The sequence below is a fragment of the Prunus dulcis genome, chromosome 6, assembly GCF_902201215.1.
Source record: "Prunus dulcis chromosome 6, ALMONDv2, whole genome shotgun sequence".
In the NCBI taxonomy this organism is placed as follows: Eukaryota; Viridiplantae; Streptophyta; class Magnoliopsida; order Rosales; family Rosaceae; genus Prunus; species Prunus dulcis.
Window position 1 is genome coordinate 163,358 of NC_047655.1, and position 21,901 is coordinate 185,258.

Genomic DNA, 21,901 nt, shown 5'->3' on the forward strand with positions numbered 1-21,901 from the left:
TAGGCCCAACTGTTTTTTTTAAGCATAATGAATTTTATCTTCTTAGCTTAGGAGCCTTAATTTATTCTTCCACCAATATTTTATGAGGGGTTTCAGCGGAGAGCTTTAATTATTTCAATTAAAATGAATGAGAATTTGGATTGTTGTTTGGTGTGTTGGAATTAAACTTATTAAATTGGATAATAATTTAACATATTGAATAAAATTAATTATATATATATATATTAATATAAGTGATAATCTAAATTACTCTAAATTAATATAATTTACAGAAATGGTGATTCAAACATAGGTACAAGAAGACCGAAAGCCGAACTCACTGCCCTCTCCAACTAATCTAACCCAAGTCTTCTCAAGTAACTATATTTATAGATCTTAAAAGAACGATAAAAAAGTCTTTAATGTGCTAGGGAAAAAAGAACGAGAGTTTTCCAAAATTTGAAATGGCATATAATAGTAGCCTAGTTGCTAAGTTGCATAGTAGCCAGGGTTCAGCTCATCCCCCATCACTTGCTAATTTGGTCATGTACATGATGATGATGATGCACCTACCTAATGGTCAAATGACTCAACATTACTTGTCAATTGGTAATTACCATGAGCTGTACTAGCAGCCAATTTGCCAAGAGGGAAAAAAAGGAAGAGAAAAAGAAAAAAGAGAAAGGGGGAGAAACGGAAAAGAAACTGAGAAAAGGAAGAGTTGGTTTAACAAGAAGAAGAAGAAAGAAAGGAGGAAGAATCAAGAACCTTTGGAAGAATGAGTTGGCCTCAAGAGGCATTAGGGAAAATAGACCTTAAATTCACGTAATGTTCATTTGAATTTTTCATTGCCATATAATAGGTGGGTTTGGAGAAAAAGGCAACAACAACAAGCAGTGAAATAAGAAGAAGAAGATTAGCGAGAGAGTCGGAGGGTGGGGCAGGGGAGGGGGTAGGGGGTAGGAGTCTATAATGCTTTGTGAATCATTGCGTGATCGAATACAGCCATGGCTTCGTGATTACGACAGGCTTCAATCATTGGCCGTCATCCTCCTCTACATTCAGGTACGTTTCGTGCCTTTCAAATTCATCGAAACCAGAAAAACAAGGGTTTCAATCAATATCAATCACTGATTGTTCAATATGCATAGGTTGGGTGCGCATTGGTGGGATCGCTGGGAGCACTGTACAACGGGGTGTTGCTGATAAATCTGGCGATTGCATTGTTCGCTCTGGTAGCAATCGAGAGCAGCAGTCAGAGCCTCGGCCGTACATATGCCGTCCTTCTCGTCTGCACCGTCTTCCTCGATGTCTTTTGGTTCATTCTCTTTTCCCACGAAATATGGTAAATCTTGTTTCCTTCCAATTTATCTTTCAAACCAAACCATGTATATATCACATTCATTTCCCATCTCTATATGAGTCTTTATCTGTAATATCATAGCAAGTATGTTTCCTTTTTGGTGAAGTATGTAATGTGTATGTTTGATTCTTCTTGTCTGTGCACTTGTTGTGCAGGAACCTTTCTCCTGGGAGTAATACAATTTGGTACATCTTCTCAGTGAAACTCACTCTCGTCATGCAAATTGTTGGCTTTTCTGTGAGGTTATCCTCCTCCTTCTTGTGGATTCAGATTTACAGGTTGGGCCTTTCCTATGTAGACACTAGTGCACTTCCTAGAGAAGCCGATTTTGATTTGAGAAATAGTTTCTTGAGTCCAACTACTCCTGTTGTACCTCGACAAACTTCAGATTCTAGTGATGCTTTAGGAGGCTCTATTTATGATCCAGCTTATTACTCATCACTCTTTGAAGATGGTCAGGTTTGTCCTCTCTCTCTCTATCTATCTTTCTACCCATTTATCTGTCACTCACATTGCATCCTCTTACATTACATACCTACTCAACCTTTCATTTCTCTTTGCATTTCTCTTGTATATACACTTAGACTATGTCATCGCCTCATTTTCTTTGTTCGCCTATTACCCTCAAGTTTATCCAATAATATGTTAACAAACTCACCGCATCTTGTTTTTCGACTTTTGTAATTTTTTTTTTCGTAAAGCAACAAAGTTGTATACCTTCGCCCTGTATATTTGTTTAGAATCTCATACAATCCATGATTCCTTAAAGTTTACTCGTTCAAAGAAAGACATCAATGAAATATGTCATCACCTCTTTCTGTTTACATGTTGCTCTAAAACTTCATTTTAATTTACTTTGGATTCTTGGAAACTTGGGTTAGAAGTCAATGCCGCTGCAAATCTAACTGAAGTTTTCCACTACCAATATTTATTTGTTTTTTTAATCTATTCTAAACACTACTGTCTATAGATAGAAAAAGTTAAGAGTCCACAATTCTTTTAGTCTTTTATACAAGAAACAAGAAGATAGAGTCTGCAATTTTAAAACCCTAAATTTTGGTTATCATAATATCAGTAAAGGAGAGACATGAGGGAGAAAGAGCATAATGAAGGAATGTAGACAGTGCCCCACTTGTGGTTGTCAAAATTCACCGCAGACAAGATTCTGTGAATATATCCCTACAAGACAACAAGAAAGTATCTATTGAAGATTAGGGGTCTCACCAGCATGATGCCTTCCACAGACAACAAGAAAATATATAGATTCGAAAATGTTTGAGGAGAAAGGTAGCAGGAACACGTAGAATTCTAGTGATGCAATGTATGTACCATTCCCTATGAGACCATCAAAGTCCTCTTTGACTTTGAGGCAAGAATCTTTATAAAGGACAGGAGGGTTGGATACCATGAACAACGACGCTATTCTCAATTCTTTGTATCCAACTTGGTTAAGGAAAGTAATTCTAATTAGGCTTCCTTGAAAAAGGACGTGATATGTCTGTTCTGGACAGATGTCCACTCTGGGCAAGTTTGCTGCTCTGGTAACATTTGCATTCTAGGAGTGGGAGCTGAAAGGTTTGACTTCAACTGTTCTAAGTGGGTGTGGTCAACCTTGTTCTTTGGACTTGAAAAGGCCCTTTCCATCAGAGGAATCCTGTAGGATTTACTTGGACTTGGATCATCGTTGGATGGTAGGCCAGGCAACAGTAGAGAACGTTGATGTTCTTGCCATTCTAGCCCCGAAGTTCTTGCTAAAATTGGTTTCGATCATTGAGTCATTATGGCATCCATTAGATGGGGCCTTTTGTGGATATGTTTTGTGGTGATTGAAGGAGAGGGTATCCATGCAGTTTGTTACACTCATCCACTTTGATCTGACTTCATCGATGATGTTGAGCAATCACCTAGATGCAGACTTGAGAATATTGAAGTCTCCAAGGAATCAAAGGCACGAACTCTGCAAATACTTTTCCTTCCTTTTCTGGCCAATGAATGAACCATGTGATCAACAAAAGTGTTTGTTGTAGAGATATATTGGTTAGTACATGTAAGGAATTTTCATTGGGACCCTTGTTTGGGATGTGAGAATTGTTTTGCACCCATTGTCACAGTTTCTACTTGTGCTTTTTCCTTTTGGGAAAATGATACATAGAAGATCATTAGAAAAGTGTAAAGGATTTCATTTTCTAAAAAGTTCATTGAGGGTCAACACTCGAGGGGATGAGTATGCTAAGGGCCTTAGGTTGAAGTGTTTATGAAGTCATGTGATAATAAAAACAAATAAAAAGAAAAATTAAAAGTGATGTGTTCGTATTGCATTGTGTTCTGGTTCCCTGCATGATGGTTTTAACAGTATTCCACCAGGGGAAAAAATTGAACTGGAATATATGGTGTACTATGTGCAACATCTAATTTGCAGATTTACATTTTGCTATGATTTGAACCACTGAGATATGCGTTGGTGTTTGAAGTTTGGAAACATCTGATATCTTTTGTTTCTTCAGATTTTCGTAATATTGCTCGTGTATTAGAAGGTAGCATTGGCTGTTTCTCAACTGTTACCAAATTGAAACCACTGTTATTTGTTTTTAGGGAAAATGTTACAGTGGCAATGGATCTACTTCTGCTGCTGAAGCTTCTAAGGTGAAACCATCTGTAGTCAGATCTTTTGAGTTTGTAGATGTGAGTATCCATGAAATATGTTTTTGATCATTTTTATGAAATTTAGAAACATAATGTGTCTGATGCGGGTTGTGATCCCCACTATTCTTTCATGGGGTTAATATATTGGATTCAGTAGATAGCATTGTTTCTTCCTCACCCTTCTGTGTTATCTCCCAGCAACGCCAACTGACCGAATATTTCATTCACATGCTTATCTACATCGAGTTTTTGGTTGGGTGGCACTTTGAGGCCATTTTCTTGGATTTGAACAGACATGGAGTTCTCAGTTGGACTTTCGATAATACATTTGTGCACTTCTCTTCCCATAATTTGATGGGATGATGATTTGCGGTTATCTAACCGTATTTGTATTCTGATTATGTGCAAGCATTAGAATTGTTGTGTAAAATGATTTTAGCCATCCAGCTTGGAATGGCCCCCTTATCAGTAGTTTTTCTCTTGTGCTGCTTTCTTATTACATCCAAAATGTGATTGACTCGTGCATTTTTTTCAGCCACTACAGTTTGCTACCTATGCCATTTAAGTATTAGTCATTGACAGGGAAGATTGTCATCAGATAGATCTATGCATTTCGGAACAATATATTAGACTGTTCATTTAGGGATTGGGACTTTTTCCTGCTAGAGTTTTATACGAGTTTTTCTTATATAGATCTCTGATAAGTATTATTTCATCCATTTGAATTGTCATTTTTGCCGCTTCTAACTAGATGAGTCCTTGCAGGTGGAGAAGGCAGCAGACCAGCCTAATTCCGTTTAATTTTGGGCGTGCCATCTCTCTTTTCTTTTGGGAACCACTCCCCTAGTTGTTTAGAGGATATTTCATATGATGTAGTCACTGCGGGCAGATTGTGTTTTTGGAGTGAGCCTTGTACAGTCGGATCACATATTATTGGATTTTTTTTGCCCGGATGGAAGCTGCCTATCAAAGTGTTAAAAGGAGAACCACATGGATGGTCCCTGTGGTTTGGTATGCCAAAAGCTTGGTAAGCCAAAGCTTGGATCAAGATCCAAGACCAGTGGTCCATGTGGATGAACTACTCGCATTAGCATGCTGGCTACACTGCGCAGCACACAGTCAGACATGCAATTGCCTCTTGTACTCGAATTGTGCGGGCTGGGTGTTAGTTAAGTCGACAGTAGCATCGTCGTTAAGGAACCGAGGCAATTGCCTCACGTTTGTTCCCCCTTAATAGCGTAGCATTGCTTGACCCTTTCGATGGAGCTTTGTTTTTTATGGGATTAGACACTCCTTGCTATGATATCTTCTGATCAAATATACCTTGCAGATGAAGACACTCCCTTACTATGTCATTGTTAACTATTTAATTGCAAAATTTTGTTTTCTTAAGCAGGTGTATGGTAGATATACGACTCTTTATTTTTGGATAATCGTATGCCTAAACGTATAATTCTTCTCACGTTCACCATGAGAACCATGGACAGCGTAAATAAGAAACATGCAGACTGAAGAGTAGGTAAAGGCCATCTGATCAGTTTTTTTATTTAAATTTTTTTAAACGGCCATGTAATTTGAGTGTGTGTTGTGAGTCTAGGGAGAGGAATAGGATTGAGTGATAGGATGAGTTTTTGGTGGACTTGTTAGTTGTTGCTAAGAAAAAAGCTGGTGTTCAATGTCTAACACACACTACCAAGGTTCCATGTAGATTCGAATTTGAGACCACTGATCTGCAAGTTAAAGCTATTTTTCACTAGGTTAGAGTAAAGTAAGGAAGCAACAGATAGATGTAAACAGAAACAGCTTCCAAAACGAAAGAGCCTAAACATGAACAAGAGGGATCTACCAAAGAAGAGGATTGGTTCCCTTTTTGTTTTTTGGGAAGAAAAGGAGAATATGTACAAAAACGACGTAAGGAAAGAGATCCGACTGAATGAAAAGGAAAAAACAAATCATCAAGGGATTAATCGAGGTGCAGCCAGCAGGATATTGATCAACGGAGAAAGAGACCTTCACTTTAGATTCCCTTCGCTATTTGCTATGCTACATTAAATCATCTTTGATATTAATTAAACCCATCAACAACTTGAGGGTTTTTTTTTCTGAACCATAGGAGATGAGATGCAGAATAAAATAGTACACCCTTGGGTTAATAAAACTGGTTAGTGTAACTAAGCTTTCAATTGAAACGTCAATGGGGCCATGAGCCGTAAGCTTTAATTGTTTATGAAATGACGTGTCGGCCATATGAATGATTGTCAATGTCAACCTTCCCACTATTTTTTAAAGCATTAATCTTTGGATACCAATATTTGTTATGCATATTTCATGAATATAGCTAATGGGTCTCAATTAAGTGGAAAAAGGATTTGATTTGCATACTAAAAGGTTGGAGGTTTGAATTTCTAATCATCTGTTTTGATGAAGGAATTGAAAATTATATAGAATTTTAAAATGACGGAATTTAAATTTCTATCATTTCAATTTTTAGTAATTGAAGATTTTAGTGTTTGGATTTATATATGTTGAATTTTGTAAATGACAGTGTGGAAATTGCAAAATAACGCCTATTTGGTGGAAATTAAACTCGGGAATTTGATGCCCCAATTTTCACAACTTTTTCTATGCGTCATTTAATAAATTCCGCACTTAAGTTGACAAACAAGAGAATTGTCAATTTCTCCTTTTAAATTCATAATTTTTAACTAAATTCCGAGTTATTTTCTCTCATCCAAACGGAGAGTAAGGTATCATAGTTGTGTGTGTGTGAGAAATTCCAATTTAAACTATTGCTCTCAAAAGGAAAAAAAAAATTTCATAAATAGAATATTATCACATCAGTTGGTGTTCAAAGATTAATGTCGTTGCTATTACTCCTAAAAATTAGGTATTATGTATTACATGTGAAACCTTAGAAACTTCATACAACTTTTTTTTTTTTGGTCAAAGAAACTTCATACAACACAACTTGTTTTCTAAGTATACCCGTATTGCCCCAAAAAAAAAAAAAGTATACTCGTATTAACAAAATTACTTTTTATAATTAATGCATATATTTACTTATCTATCTCTCCTGTTAAATGTAACACATATGAAGTAGAAAATGGTATTGATTTGTGTATCAGTGATATCATGTTTGAACCTTCATGATATCTTTGTAGTTAGTGTGAGAACCCTCCTTCTTATTTACGGTAGTTTTTTTTTTTTTTTTTTTTTTTGGGGGGATGGGTATCAATAGTTGTGAAATGACAATTTTAACCAAAAACAATGGGGAAGTTGTTAAATAATCACAATGTTTTTGTCCAACAAAAAATCACTACTATTTAACTTTTGTAGAAAAGAAATTAGAAATCGACTAAAATTGGATATGAAGGGTTCTTAATATAGAAAAAGAAAAAGAAAATAAGAACCGAATAGAATGATTGGCCTGAGAGCAACCTTTGGTTTTGAAAAAGAATGAATGAGAGACTGCCAGCAGCGCATCTTACATAACGCGTTAGGAAGGAAAAAAAGTAAGTAAATTACACACATCCAATTCAAAGGCACAAAACAAAAAAAAAAAAAAAACCAAAGAAGAAGAAAATAAACGGGGGACCAGTAATTGTAATTACAAGAAAATAAAAGAAAAAGAAAGAAAGTAGCAACTTGTAAAAGGAATGGGATAGAGAGAGAGAGAGAGAGAGAGAGAGAGGGGGAAGGGTGGGTGGAATCTTCTTGTTTCCCTCAGTTTTCTCTTTTGCAGCGTCGGAGCAAAACCCAGAAAAGAAAGAAATTCACAAAAAACTGACTGCTTGCTGTTGCTTGGGTACACAGTTTACAATTCCGCTATTTCTTTCTGAATTCATATTCTTCTTCCTCTTCTTCTTTTGACTTGCTGTATCTGTATGTATGCATAGATCATGGGGTTAAATAACTAATTAATTAGGTTTGTATGGTTTGCGTGTCAAATATGTACTTCTTCTTCTTCTTGAATTCTGAATTCTGATCCTCTAATATTAATTATTAGAGCCTGGTCCCGAAATAACACCAAGACTTGAATAAGAATGAGAGCGATGCTTCCAGATCCTTCTCTTCTTTACTTACCAATTTTACTTTTGGCTTTAAATCTTTTCACCTACACCTCTTCTTTCTTCATAAAAATCCTCATTTCCTGACGCGATTTGATATCCCAAGCTCTGAGTTGCTGGTGCTCTTGTTCCTCTCTGGTCGTCTTCTCTCCGATTTTGTTGGGTTGTGGTAAGAATCAAAATAATTCATGGTCTTCCCCTTTTCTTTTGTTGTTCTTGTTTTGCATGTTCTGGATTAGAAGAAGTTTCACCATCTTTATTTTTAAAATTATTTGTTTCTTTGGTTGATCGGAGGTGCTCTTCAAGTTCTTGTCAAAATTTTATTTTATTTTTTCTTTTCTGGTTTGGAGTATTTATATTTTAAATGGTCTCATGGAATTTCTTTGGGTTTTGAAGAACAATATTTAAATTGTTGGATGGCTTAGATCTGGGAAGTCATGCTAAAATCTTGATCTTTTTGCTATGGTCTTGTGACAGTGACCGAAGAGAAAAAGAGAAATGGAGGAAGCAAGGTATTGGTGTCACGTGTGTTCTCAAATGGTGGATCCCATCATGGAAGTAGAAATGAAATGCCCATTTTGCCAAAGCGGATTTATTGAGGAAATGAATAGCAACACGAGGGACAGTCATGAAGCTGACTCTGATTTTGGATCAGATCGAGCCCTCTCCCTCTGGGCACCAATCTTGCTGGGAATGATGAACAATCCCCATCGACGCCGAAGATTAAGACGACTAGACTTTGATGAGGATGAGGATGATGATAATGATGATGGCGGGGCCCGCCATGGCGGAGACACTGAATTGGACAGGGAACTTGAATCAATCATCCGAAGGAGGAGGAGAAACTCGGCCACTATTCTACAGCTGCTTCAAGGCATTCGAGCTGGCTCGGCATCTGAGTCTGAGAATTCTGAGAGTGATAGGGATAGGGATAGGGATAGGGATAGGGAGAGAGAAAGGGAAAGGGAAAGGGAACGAGTAATTCTGATCAATCCTTTCAGTCAAACCATCATTGTTCAGGGTTCTTATGATTCGAATCAGGGCCAAAACAACAATCACACTCCTATGGGTTCATTAGGCGATTATTTTATTGGGCCTGGTTTAGATTTATTGCTGCAACATTTGGCAGAGAATGATCCTAACAGATATGGGACTCCGCCAGCGCAAAAGGAGGCAGTGGAAGCTCTGCCCACTGTGACAATCAAGGAGAATTTGCAGTGTTCAGTGTGCTTGGATGATTTTGAGGCTGGTGTAGAAGCAAAAGAGATGCCATGTAAGCATAAATTCCATAGCGGGTGTATTCTGCCATGGCTGGAGCTTCATAGTTCCTGTCCAGTATGCAGGTTTCAGTTGCCTGCTGATGAATCCAAACGCGATTCTGATAATTCTAGGAACAGCAGTGACCAAAGGGAGAGTGAAAACATAGGTGGTGATGGTGGTGGGGTGGAGGGAGATGGGGATGGGAGAAACGGAAGCGGAAGAAGGTTTTCAATTCCATGGCCTTTCAATGGTCTGTTTTCTAACTCAGGATCTCAATCTAGTGGCAGTGGGGGTAATTCTTCCTCAGCAGCAAATGCAACTGGAAGTGGAAGCGCTTCTCGAACAGATGAGAATTGAGTATATTTTCCATTAGTTGAGTTGAGTGGCTATATCAAGTTCTTGTCCATTATGTTGCTTCAATGGTCTGCTTGTGTACATAGTATCTTACTTGAATGTGAATCTTGGAAGTTCAAATTGTGCGTTTATGTGTTTAAAAAGAGGGGTGGTCTTTTGTTTTGTAGATGTTTTGGCGCCTCCTACACACACCTATAAGAACTTCTACTGTTGCTATATTACTTGCTCTTGCTTGAGATGATGTATTGCTTTCCTCTAGCACGCTAGCTGCTTAATTTGAAAGTTTCAGGACAATTGAAGGTGTAGCTGCTAGTCCTCATATTGCTCATTTCTCATTGCATGAGTTACAAACAAACTGCAACATGCCAATTTTGAAATTTGACGAAATTTGAAAATTTTAAAAAAATTATCTTGGGATCCTCTTTCATACTTGGGAAGTGATTCAGGAAGATAACCCTTGATTATTATTATATCCCCGACAATTATGCGCCAAAAAAAAGCCCGCCGAGTGAACTGAATTGTATGCACTCATGAATATATTTTGTTTGATTGAATTGTTTTATGTTGGTCATGGGATGGAGCATATTCAAACTCTCCATTTTGTTGCACAAGTTCAAGTGGCATGAATGCTGTGAATTAAAGAACTTTCCAACTTTCATGTGGTAATGAATTTACCAGTTCCACGCATTTGGTTCCCTACAGTTTACAGAAACAGAATCAAGCTCTGGCATATGCAGCAATTCCATACAGGATTATATTACGATAAAAAAGCACATCAATCAAGAATAACGAACACGAAATTCAGCAAAGTAGGAAAATGTATTCCCTTAAAATATAATATTGCAAATAATCCTATTAGTATTGCATAAAGTTCCATATCGCATTCAGCAATTATGTAGCTATCAAAGCCAGCTCATCACAAAGATAGATGGCAGTAGGTAGATGTTTTTGCATCCAAAAACATATTAAATGAGGCAAAATCATAAGCATTGTCATTGGCTAATTCTGAGAACGCCAAAAAGGGCAGCAAAAAAGTTATCGGGATGATCATCACTTCACAGTCAAGATCTTGATCACAGATGCAGTTCCATCACGGTGCAGAGCCACAACAGCATCTCCATTCTTGCAGAGCCCCTTCGTCTTAGCATGTTGAATGGCAAAGTCCAGTGCTTCGTCAGTCGTCTCTGCATGAGAGGCCCTGGAAGATCCTGCACTTAAAACTGGAACCAAGCCACGGAAAATTAGACTATGCCTTGCTGGAGCTTCATCACTACATGACCAGTCAAAGCAATCGGTCTTGATCTCAGGGACAACAACAGACAGTATAGGCATGCCTGGTCTGTACTTAGCCACCAGTTTTGCGGTACTTCCTCCTCTGGTTAGGACCAAAATAAGAGCTGCTTTGGACGAGTTGGCTGTTTTAACGGCAGAAGAAGCCAGGCTCTCTAATGGGCTCATGGGCACGGGAGAATGATCCATAATCCTTTTGAAGACATCTCCATAATGAAGGGTACTTTCTGCTTCTACGCATATTTTGGCCATGGTCCGAACTGCAAGTTCAGGATAAGTTCCTGCAGCAGTCTCACCACTTAACATCACACAATCTGTGCCATCTAGAACCGCATTGGCAACATCAGTAGCTTCAGCCCTAGTTGGACGTGGAGATTTGATCATTGACTCCAACATCTGTGTTGCCGTGACGACGGGTTTTCCTTGGATGTTGCACTTATAGATCATCACTTTCTGGGCAAGGAAGATCTTTTCAATTGGAATTTCCATTCCAAGATCACCTCGTGCCACCATGAATGCATCTGAATTTGCAAGGATGTCATCAAAGTTCGCCACCCCTTCCTGATTCTCAACCTACCAAATCAAATTGAAGTAAGAACCAAAGAAGTAATCGAAACTCACCTGTTAATGGTATCTAAATAAGAAAGTAGATACATTGCAAAGAGTCACATAGTTTTAGTGAATGTCTCAAAAACTATCCGAATAATGCCACATGATCAGTAACCCTCTTTCATGCTTTTACTCTCAAATGAATCGATGCATAATATTTTGCTAACCAATGGCACCAACAATTCTCTCTGAAGTCGAAAGCAGAAAAAAAGAAGCAGAATCCGAAATGAGTCAATTTATGGTTTATGAAAATGAGCATACCTTTGACATGAGAAGGATATTCTTAGAATGCTTTCCAAGGAGCTTCCTAACCTCCACAAGGTCGGAACCTTTCCGAACAAAAGACAGAGCAATCATGTCAATCTTATTTGGAACTCCCCACTTAAGAATGTCTTCTTTGTCCTTGTCTGTTAAGGTCGGGAGATCCACTACGACCCCTGGAAGATTAACGTTCTTTCTCTCACCGAGAACAGCAGAGTTCTCACAGCGGCATTGAACCAAACCCTTTTGCTTGTCACAAGATAAAACCAAAAATGAGATAGTGCCATCAGCGCAGAGTATCATGCTCCCTGGCTTGACATCCTCAGCCAACTTCTTGTAGCTCATGCAAATGGTAGTTTCATCACCCTTGATGCTATAGTCAGTGGATATGGTGATTTCTTGGCCCTGTTTGAGCTGGACAGGTTTGGCATCCTTGAGAAATCCAGTTCGAATCTCTGGACCCTGTGTGGCAGTAAATGTGGGAAACAAACAATCAATCAATCAATCAATCAATCTACCAATCAGGTTTGGTCCACAATGTTTTCCATCAATTTAGAAATGGGTAGGATTAATATTAGGTCATTAGCATTTAGCGAATCAAAATCGCCCACCCACTAGGAAATTTACAACAACAAAAAAAAGAAATGGAAAAAACAAAATCAAACACAAATTTAATAGCGCTCTTGTGTGGGAACCCTAAACCCAAACATGAGGAAACAAACAAGCAAGCAAACACAAGAAAAGAAAACAAAGAAAGAAACAGAGAATTAAAGAAGGCAATGCATGATTTGTGAGTGAATCCGATAAATTCGGATCAGATGGGATCGGGAGGAAGAAATGAATGGGGAGGGGTGGAGAGAGAATAGACCTTGGTGTCGAGCATGACGGCGCATAGAATACCGGTGGATTCCATGGCGGCCCTGAGATTGTCGAGGGTCTCCTGATGGTATTCGTGGGAGCCATGGGAGAAGTTGAAGCGCGCAACGTTCATTCCGGCCCTGAGCAGCTTCTCGACCATGGGCACCGAACGCGATGCAGGTCCTAGCGTGCACACGATCTTCGTCTTGGGCCTCTGATCCATTTTCCTATTCTCCTTGTATTTCCGCCTTGGAATCTTCTTCTTCCTCTTCTTTTTTGAGAGTTTGAGAGTTGACGAGTTGGAGGAGAGTTGGCGGAGAGTTTGAGAGTTGTGTGTTTTGTCAATGAAAGAGCCTCTCAATCTCAATGAAAAAAGAAAGAAATATAAAATAAAAAAGGTGGGCTATAGGCTAATAGGTTTTGCGATCTGTGGTCTGTGTGTGTGATCTATGGTCTATGAGATTGTATGAGAGAGAATGGTAAAATAGAAGAGCGAGAAGCGTGTTCGCCGATGCCACTCTGTTTTTCTTTCTTCTCTTTTAATATTTTGTTTCCTTTTTATAAACAAAACAAAACAAAACAATAGAAGCAAGCGAGCAGCATAAGCATATTCCCTTGCTTCTTGGGCAACAAGGTAGCTTATTTTATCAGCCAAGCCCCTCACAAATTAAAATAATAAGTTTTTTTTATTTGGAATTAAATTCAATTTCATTAACTTTTTTCCTTTTTCTTTTTTCTTTCTTTCTTTCTTTCCTTCTTTCTTTCCTTCTTTCCAAGTAGGCGGGCTCAAATTACACCACAATTCCTCCCTCTAAAGAAGGAAGAGGACCTTTGGAAAACAAAAAAATGAGGAAGGATGAGGACCGACTGAGAGAGACGACTAAGGTAAAACGAGAAAACTAGGCGCCAAAGCCTTGAGTCCTACTCATGCCAAGTCAACAATGGCGTCACAACCATTGATATTATTTTTAGGGGTTTATAATTGGACGCAACTCAACCAACTCCACGTTCTCTTCTTTTTCAGACAACAAAAAAACTCCACGTTTTTATACTCTCTTTTTTAATTTCATGTTCATTGGCAATTTGGCATGGCAAAGGTAGGTAGGTATGTAGGCAGGCATGCAGCAACAGCAGCGGGCTCCGTGGTGGGGCCTTGTCTTGTTCAAAGCTGAGAAGAGAGAGAGAAACCATTTGTTTGTGCTGCCTGTATGTGCCTGCACTACACATACAATACAAGGGGGAACGGTTTACTCACGCTTTACACGTGTCCTTTGAGCTATCTCTGACTTTGACTGACCGGTGGGTGGGTCACTGCCTGCAACCCTTTTCCTTCATCTCAATTTCTCATCGTCCATTGGTTTGGTTCGTCTCATTTCAGTCCATTCGATGGGCAGAAACCTGAAAGGCAAGAAAGTTTTCTGTTTTGGATGCGCCGTGGTATCTCACTTTTCAATACCAAATACCAACCAAAACCAATTGCCTCTCTCTCTCTCCCTCCCCCCTAAGTTAACCAGCACATAGTAAAACAAAGAGTTAAAACACTTGTTTGCTCAGGAAAGAGGAAACACCACAAAACAGGAGGAACCCTGTATGTTAGAGATTTTACCAACACAATCCCCCCACCCCAAAACCTTTTTTTTTATCGTCAACAACGACGACAACATTGTCATCCACAGTTTTATCATATCCAGCTGTAAATAAAATCCCCGGGAGGGGCTCGGTAAAAATATTCAGATAGTGCGGGAAATTCAGAGACAACTACTTTGTATCTTATATTATCATATTTCGAATTACTACTCTAAGCTCATTTCAAAAAATGTATCTGACGGATGAGGAAAGAGGAGAGAGGATCATATCATTCATTTCAATATCAGTTTTTGCCAAGTCACATTTTGCATTTTAAGGGCTCTCCCATCACAGCCTCCATCCAGAAAACAAAGGACTCTTCAATTTCAGGGGATGGGATGACGCCACCACTCGAAAACTTGCTTGATATCCTTCAAACCACCTCTCTGAAAGGCAACGTGTAGCATCCATTTATCATTTAAGATAAACATAACATAAGATCACTCCAGCCAGCTGCACCTTGCTGTGTAAACCCATCACCACAATTTAAAGTTCATCGTGGCCTTGCGGTTGTTCTTTGTTCAACAACTCTAATTTGTGTTGCAGTTCCTGTCACATTTTATCACATTAGATAATTCAACGCAAGAGAACAGCAGCAAACCTTCTCCTCCCCCCCTCTCCCCCCCAACTGAAAAAAAAGAAGATAATTCTTGAAGGAACAATACCTGAAGTTTTTCCTCCAAGCAAAGGGCTGGAGTAGATAACAATGCTACATACCTGTCATAGGAAACTGAAAGTTAGATCCAGGTAATACCACTACTACATATCTACCATGATAAACAAAAACCCCTTTGCGAGAGAGAGAGAGAGAGAGAGAGAGAGAGAGAGAGAGAGAGAGAGAGCAATTCTTACTCGCAACGGCTTGGTTCATCAACATCAGCAACCTCATTTTTCAATCCACACTTAAGTCTGACCTGCATATAAAACAAGATGTGTAAGAACGCATGTCAAAATGAAAATCAAACCAAAACTTCTGTTATGCTTTTCTAATCTTCAATCCCAATTTTAATGGATATTTGTACTAGTCATTTGTGGTGTCTAGCAAACCCATGACCCACCATTGTCTTACAATATACCAATTCAATAATCACATTTTAAGTTCTCCATTGAGATTTAAATGTTCAAACCCACTCCAAAAAATAACTTCGACTGAAAACAAACAATTCAGGAGATACGAGTTTCATTAAATAACAACAATCGGAGAATAATATGTAAAAGCATGATGATAACTACCTTCAAACTTCTATCGGGCCCATTCCAGCACTTATCACCATTTGCAAAGACCATGACTTTATATGAGTCCTCAAATTTTTCCCAGCTCCTATTTTCCCCAAGATTACATAAAAACAAAAATGTAGTACGTAAGCTAATCGAAATGAAAGAAACATATGCAACAGCACACACACAAAAGCACACAGAGGTAACTCAGATAGCGACATCATTCATGTCATATGCTTGATATTTCCTAACAGATTGCCAGAACACAACTGAATCTATAATGTTTGCACCAGTATCGACAGCAAGCTGCTGCTGCTACATATGGGGGCACATATGCACGCAGCCAGACATGCTCAAGTAATTGGATTCAAAATCTAATGATCCAACCACTTCCAAAATGACTTGCCTTCTTTTGAATTGAATGCAAGGACTACAAACTAGAAACGAATTTCAAATTGGCTTATCAACAGCTAAGATGTAGTGCTTGACCTCTGACAAGGATCTCTTAGGTGGAGGAAGAATAAAATAGCTGCTCCACACCTAGAAAGAGTAAATATACGGTCTCCGGTTGTTTCATAATTCTATGATTAGTGAAACATGAATACAAGACATAGTCTAATTCTGAACCCAAACCAAACTTTTGACAACTTGAGCAAATGCCTAAGGCTAAGAACATGATAGACGCATAACTTGATCTTCATTTTTGTCCACCCAAAATGACACCTATTTGTTCCCATATTTTCTCCTTTTTCTTGTAAAAGATATATGGGAAGCTATCAATATATGGGGGGGAAGTAGACACGTACCCTAAACGAGTTGTAGAGTGGCCCTCCACCTGGGAAGCTTGTTTATATGGGCATACTTTGTAAACATACCTGAACAAAGATTTTTGGGTGCCCAAAGGTCAGATCAAACATGAAATTTCCTTAAAAATCAAAACTGTATTATTATGATATTTTAAAGCTATTAAAATAAGACAAAAGTCCGTAACTTATTCTGCTTGCTTTCAAAACAACGATCATAGAATGAATAGAACTCCTTATTTGGCCCTGCAATATCAAATTTGAGTTCAGCTTATGGAGGCCCAGAAACTAACCAACTATGCCATTAAAAATTATCGACCCAGCATATATATAGATGCAGCTCAAGACACACTAACCAAAATCATGTTTTAGCTTTTGTGTCAAACTTGATATTCTTGAATGTATCTTAGACAACTTGGCACTGGATTCATCATACTCCTTCCGTACACTAGCAGCTTCTGAAGAACAGATAAGTACAATGGGATGAGACATTCATATGTTCTTATACATGATCAAGCACCTAAGTAACGTCCAAAATTTTGACCGACTACCTGATCGGTTCACTGGAGTCTGAAATACATTAACAGCCTGTAGGAGGTTCAGCACAGTTTTTTGTATCTTCTCCAACCAAGATGTTGAGGTTGTTACATCTAAAGTACGGTCGTGCAATAAAATTATAAGGAGCATAATAGTCCATCTAAAAAGCTTGAGTTGCAAATTAATGAACACAAGTCATCTGTGCCGCTGCATACCTGACAAATCTGAATCAGTGTCTGACTCATATTTGTATGAAGAATCAGAATCGCCATGATCCGCCTCTCCAAAATCATCATCTACATCTTCATCATCATATCGTTGGTTGTCATCATCAGTTTCTGAAGCATAGCCATCATACTCCCCCTCATGGGTGTCCTTTGGCGCCTCTTCATGATCTTCATGATCATTATCTTTTGCATTATCAACGTCCCCTCCTTCCTTTGAGGCATCTTCCCCAGTCCAACGAGAAGCAACTAGGCGGCCTAACTCTTCCCTTGACAATGACTCAGTCTTTTCTGATGCATCCTTGCCCTGCAGATACATGATAAAGCAAAAACCCATTAGCTCCTAGTAAAAGATACCAGCTAGAAACTGTCAGAACACTTGGAAAATTTTGGCTAGTCATGATTTAATATTCCAAGTGAAAACCCTAAAAAATAATATCAGACAAATTTAATGCTTTTTATGTTAACACACTACTGTATTCGATGCCTATAATCAAAGTTCAATCATGGTCTCACCTAACAAAGTGTATATATTATCAACAGCTCTTCATAAGCAAAACATATAAGCCTTGAAGTTCATTATTCTATTCTTTTCATGAATATAAAGTTATCAACAACTGAAATCTATCATACGACTATTTCTAGTTGACTTCATTTCTCCTACATATAGAAAAATGCAATAGGAGAAGGCTATTTGGTGGCAGATGCAAGAAGGAAAATTCTACTTATTTCGGCATTGATACTACACTCTTCACACCATGGAATTTCCACAATGTGTGCCATACCATCAGCAATCTAAACCTTGATGGAGTACCGTACATGTCCCCATGTTAGATCCTTTTTTTTTCAGTTTTGAACTTAATATATGAAATGATGTTCATATTAAAATATTTTGGCGAAGCATACCTTTCAGCCGCCAATCAATTAATAAATCGACCAAATATTGTGCAACCATAATTCAATACCTCATCAGGAGGCACCTTGCTCCCATAATCAGAGTCAGTTTCAGATATAGCAACAGACTCTTCCTTCTGCTTTACTGCATGCTGCATTGAGATAATTTTGAAATAAACCCTTAATCTAACATGTAATGTAAGAACTGAAAGCTCCAATTCAACAGATTTTTGTTAAAGAATACTAGTTCAAAGACTTGGTTTACCTGTTCTACACCCTCAACCAAAGATCCTTTATGTTCAGGAGTATCAATATGATCATCTTTGGCAGCTAAGTCATCATGTTTCTCTGCTGTATCCTATGATAACACTGTCAATGTGAGAACTAGAAGAAAATAAACTATCTACACTACCAGTAAATAGCGATTATGGTCAAAGACTAATTTCAAGTGACAGAACTTATTTTATAATGTCATAATCAGTCTTGATTTCAGTTGCATGCAGGAAGAGTCTCCTATGTGAAAAAAAATCATGTACGTGACAGATAAGTCGCAACTTCAATCAGCAGAAAGACATTTTCAATGCGGCTGAAGGAAGAATATATACCTTAAGTGTGAGATATCTACAGTCTACATATATATTTTCAAAGTTCTCCAAATAGCACTTAAAGTATAGAACAAAGCAGCCCATGTGGGTAATTAACCTAACCTGATATGAATGAGAATCCTCCAAAATCCCAATTTTATCTTCGTATGTACTTTCTGTAGGTTTATGTTCACCGTCAGAGTTCTCCTCAACCTCACTTCTGCCGTGCTTAATTTCCTCTTCAACTTTGGTTTTCTCCGGGTTAGCTTTCTCTTCGGCTTCTTTTCTCTCCTGCTCTTCTTTTTCCTTCTGTAACCGTTCCTTCTCTTCTGCCTTCTCTATTTGTTCTTTACGCTCTACACAATAGGTGAGACAAAAGAACTGTTATGATATTTAACCATTATATTACCAGATAATCATAGAGATGTTAAATTATCTATGTTTAGCAATTCGGCATGGACAGACGGTCAACTACCTAAAAAATGCATAGAGAGGGTGAGAGGGGTGAAACAAAAACAAACTGTTACATAAGATGTGGTGTCGCTTTTGTTCTGGTAAATTATCAAATTCTTAAATTCCCTTAATAGAAAATATAGTCTTTAAAATATACAAAATATACCTATTGATTTTATAAGTACAACACAGCGAGTTTTGACTAAATAAAACCACAAATAAATAACCTGCAAGCCTAAAAACCTGGGGATGATGATGATGATGTCGTAAAAATAAGACATGACATGACAGAACTATACCTTTCAGCTGTTCAACAAGCCTTTTCAGTATTTTCTCTTCATTTTGCAACTTTGATAGTTCTGCCTCGTCTTTGGCCATAGCTACTCTGGCTTGTTCAACTTCATGCTTCCTTACAGAAACCCCCTCGTGGTAAGTAGCAATCTTCTTTTTCAGCTTATCTCTGGCCACTTTCCCAGCCTCCCAACATGTATTTGGGCAGTTTACTTTACCATCATACTCATCACTCCCATCACAGCAGTCTCCAGATTGCAGATAGGTAAAGATGTGTAAGAGATGAAATCAATCAGCCAGGTAAAAACAGTTATATGGTTCAGTTATTAAGGAATTGAGAACTGGTTTTCTTAAGTTTCAATCGTGATAATTATGCTTTTTCTATACACATCTCTTTCCCATTAATTTGGAAACAGCATTGCAAGAATTAACAGCCTCCCATTAAATATTTTTAATGTTGCCTACTCGCCTTGCAAAAACAAAAATCGAAATAAAACACAAAAGTGCAGCAAGTCTGTGATGGTACACATAACATATAACTTCTAATGCTATTTGTACTGTCAGAACACTTACCACAAATTCCATCATTCACTCTAGATGAAAATAACAGGAGAGGTGTGTGTCCCACATTCCGACAATAGAATTTTCCACCTGGGCATGCAGATGTACCTACAATCCATAAAAAAACAATATGCATTTTCGTCAACAAGAAAATGTTTTATATATCAACAAGGAAATCAAATCCAAGTTTAGCCATCAACGAAACCATATATCAGGAAATATCAAATGAACCAGACACGTAAAAATCACGCCAAAATATAGCAAGAGCTAAAGGCAAATCCATTATTATGAAATGATATATACAATTAGAGAGGCCCATTTTGCTAAAAGAATGTAATGAAGGAACAACCAAATCTAAAAGCAAACAAGTGAACGAAAGACCAATAGCTATTACAATATGCAATTGCAAATGGCAACCGGTAGAAATTATGGTGTGGTTACTAATTTATTACAAATACACAGGGGCAAGCAGCTCAAGAAAAATGTGATATTAGAGAAAATAATAAAAATAAATTGAGAAAGAAGGAATGAGGACCAGGCTCGTCGGTGCCATCAGGGCAATCGCAGAAGTCATCGTTGAGCTGAGCTCTGCTGAATTTTTTGGATCCATCTTTGCATTTTATCACCTCCGATGATTTGTAGTATTTCTCATCTGGGCATTCAAACAAAACCCAATAGTCAGTAACAACCGCACTCAGATTACTACTATTTTTTATATTTTTAGAGACTTAAAATATCTGTATATATGTATTTATAAAAAAATGAAATCATAATAATGAGAAAGAGATTGCAGGACTTGGTGGACCTTCGGGAGAAATTCCGAGAAATTGGTTCTTGGGAGAAGAAGATGCTGATCTAACAATTGATTCTGAGAGTAGACACAAAACGCACAGCACCACGGCAATGAAGCGCATCTTTACCTTCATCTTCACTTTGTTGTTATTAATCGATGATTCGGACTATTAGCTGTAATTGCGTTTCTTTCTCAGTCCTCAGACAAAAAAGACCAGAGAGAGAGGGGAGAGAAATAAATGGGCTCAGGCAGAGGACTTCGACGAGTACTCGTAGTATGGCGTTTCGAGCTGTAAAACGACGCCGGCTTCACGAATATGAGATCAAGCCAGCACCAAGTTAACGGGAGTTACCTTTTTTTCTTTTCTTTTTTTTTTTTCCCCTTTCTTTTACTTTTCTTTTACCGGAAGTTAACGGGAGTTTTACCATGAGTTTATATGAACTGCTAGTGTGACAACACGAAAATTTAACTGCGACTATGCTTTCTTTTATCAATGGGGTTTGTATGGTAGGGCGATTTTGATGTTCCCAAGAGAAGTACCATTGTCATAAAAGTTAGTTGGTTTTAATAATATTGGAAGAGAAAAATTTGAATACACGACTTCAAGTATGTGCGTAACTACTTTTAATTACTTGAATTATAAGTTTCTTGTAATAAATAATTTAGAAAAAAAAAAAAATGTTAGGTCAATACAACCCATTTATGTATGCCTAATAGTTGAATGAGATACTCTTGTAATTACTTAACCAGTCCAATGCGACCTAACCCTACCAAACAGGACCTAAGGTCATGAAGTTTCTCCAATGGTTGCTATTGTTTCCTACTAGCAGGCTATTGTTTCTTACTTGCAAACCATAGGAACATCTTCCATAAAAACAAAAACTATAGGAACATCGTAATGCAATTATCTTAGGCAACATGTTTTGTGCCCAATCAAAGTCATATATGTGGCGATTAAATTTATAAATTCAGTATTAATCTAATAATATTTATTTAGAGTCAAATTCATACATGAACTATCAATTTTTTATAAATGCATACACTAACTCTTATAAATCCGGCCGACTGATTATGGACGAAGTCCAATGAATGACTTGTTGGGAAAAATTTATCATCTCTACTTTGCAAGAATTCTTCTTTTGCTTTTTTTTTTTTTTTTGAGAAATTCTATGGTTGCATTCATAATTCAACCAAAAAAGCCACTAGCCATAAAGGGCCAATACAAACTAACCA

General features: G+C 37.9%; 4 protein-coding genes across 9 annotated transcripts; 2 read left to right on the top strand and 2 right to left on the bottom strand.

Moving 5' to 3' along the window:
* Window positions 1-557: 557 nt before the first annotated feature.
* Window positions 558-5,391, top strand: LOC117632548. 4 transcript variants are annotated; one of them, XM_034366058.1, is made up of 5 exons: window positions 559-1,044; window positions 1,131-1,324; window positions 1,498-1,801; window positions 3,935-3,985; window positions 4,751-5,391. In XM_034366058.1, exons 1-5 carry the CDS (start codon window positions 952-954, stop codon window positions 4,784-4,786), a joined length of 678 nt encoding a protein of 225 aa, XP_034221949.1. In that variant the 5' UTR covers window positions 559-951; the 3' UTR covers window positions 4,787-5,391. The 4 variants fall into 4 exon arrangements, with proteins under 4 accessions (XP_034221950.1, XP_034221951.1, XP_034221949.1 ...); XM_034366057.1 differs by having other exon boundaries at window positions 561-1,044; window positions 3,935-4,024; XM_034366059.1 differs by lacking the exon at window positions 3,935-3,985 and having other exon boundaries at window positions 558-1,044.
* Window positions 5,392-7,636: 2,245 nt separating this feature from the next.
* On the top strand, window positions 7,637-9,960 carry LOC117631475 (E3 ubiquitin-protein ligase SIRP1-like). Of its 2 annotated transcripts, none has more exons than XM_034364643.1 (2): window positions 7,637-8,221; window positions 8,530-9,960. In XM_034364643.1, exon 2 carries the CDS (start codon window positions 8,551-8,553, stop codon window positions 9,667-9,669), a length of 1,119 nt encoding a protein of 372 aa, XP_034220534.1. In that variant the 5' UTR covers window positions 7,637-8,221; window positions 8,530-8,550; the 3' UTR covers window positions 9,670-9,960. The 2 variants fall into 2 exon arrangements, with proteins under 2 accessions (XP_034220534.1, XP_034220533.1); XM_034364642.1 differs by having other exon boundaries at window positions 7,637-7,790.
* Window positions 9,961-10,466: 506 nt separating this feature from the next.
* Window positions 10,467-13,341, bottom strand: LOC117630123 (pyruvate kinase, cytosolic isozyme). Its single transcript, XM_034362870.1, has 3 exons — window positions 12,695-13,341; window positions 11,827-12,288; window positions 10,467-11,529 (listed from the first exon to the last, which is right to left on the bottom strand). The coding sequence occupies exons 1-3, from the start codon at window positions 12,905-12,907 to the stop codon at window positions 10,717-10,719; spliced, it is 1,488 nt and encodes a 495-aa protein (XP_034218761.1). The 5' UTR covers window positions 12,908-13,341; the 3' UTR covers window positions 10,467-10,716.
* A 1,037-nt stretch (window positions 13,342-14,378) lies between these two features.
* LOC117631536 (glucosidase 2 subunit beta) lies at window positions 14,379-21,015 on the bottom strand. Of its 2 annotated transcripts, XM_034364761.1 has the most exons (16): window positions 20,681-21,015; window positions 20,411-20,527; window positions 19,888-19,983; window positions 19,323-19,562; window positions 18,694-18,926; window positions 18,252-18,344; window positions 18,058-18,138; window positions 17,084-17,399; window positions 16,883-16,981; window positions 16,688-16,789; window positions 16,520-16,577; window positions 16,335-16,403; window positions 15,544-15,631; window positions 15,163-15,224; window positions 14,976-15,027; window positions 14,379-14,859 (listed from the first exon to the last, which is right to left on the bottom strand). In XM_034364761.1, exons 1-16 carry the CDS (start codon window positions 20,799-20,801, stop codon window positions 14,797-14,799), a joined length of 1,890 nt encoding a protein of 629 aa, XP_034220652.1. In that variant the 5' UTR covers window positions 20,802-21,015; the 3' UTR covers window positions 14,379-14,796. The 2 variants fall into 2 exon arrangements, with proteins under 2 accessions (XP_034220652.1, XP_034220653.1); XM_034364762.1 differs by lacking the exons at window positions 18,058-18,138; window positions 18,252-18,344 and having other exon boundaries at window positions 20,681-20,949.
* Between the last annotated feature and the right edge of the window lie 886 nt (window positions 21,016-21,901).

Coding starts and splice junctions, on each gene's coding strand:
- LOC117632548 (XM_034366057.1), top strand. CDS start 952: ATGCTTTGTGAATCATTGCGTGATCGAATACAGCCATGGCTTCGTGAT. Junction 1,045..1,130: donor TCATCCTCCTCTACATTCAG/GTACGTTTCGTG, acceptor CAATATGCATAG/GTTGGGTGCGCATTGGTGGG. Junction 1,802..3,934: donor CACTCTTTGAAGATGGTCAG/GTTTGTCCTCTC, acceptor ATTTGTTTTTAG/GGAAAATGTTACAGTGGCAA.
- LOC117631475 (XM_034364643.1), top strand. CDS start 8,551: ATGGAGGAAGCAAGGTATTGGTGTCACGTGTGTTCTCAAATGGTGGAT.
- LOC117630123 (XM_034362870.1), bottom strand. CDS start 12,907: ATGGATCAGAGGCCCAAGACGAAGATCGTGTGCACGCTAGGACCTGCA. Junction 12,289..12,694: donor CCGTCATGCTCGACACCAAG/GTCTATTCTCTC, acceptor ACTGCCACACAG/GGTCCAGAGATTCGAACTGG. Junction 11,530..11,826: donor ATATCCTTCTCATGTCAAAG/GTATGCTCATTT, acceptor TTGATTTGGTAG/GTTGAGAATCAGGAAGGGGT.
- LOC117631536 (XM_034364761.1), bottom strand. CDS start 20,801: ATGAAGGTAAAGATGCGCTTCATTGCCGTGGTGCTGTGCGTTTTGTGT. Junction 16,982..17,083: donor CACTGATTCAGATTTGTCAG/GTATGCAGCGGC, acceptor ACCGTACTTTAG/ATGTAACAACCTCAACATCT. Junction 16,578..16,687: donor AAAGCTAAAACATGATTTTG/GTTAGTGTGTCT, acceptor TTGATATTGCAG/GGCCAAATAAGGAGTTCTAT.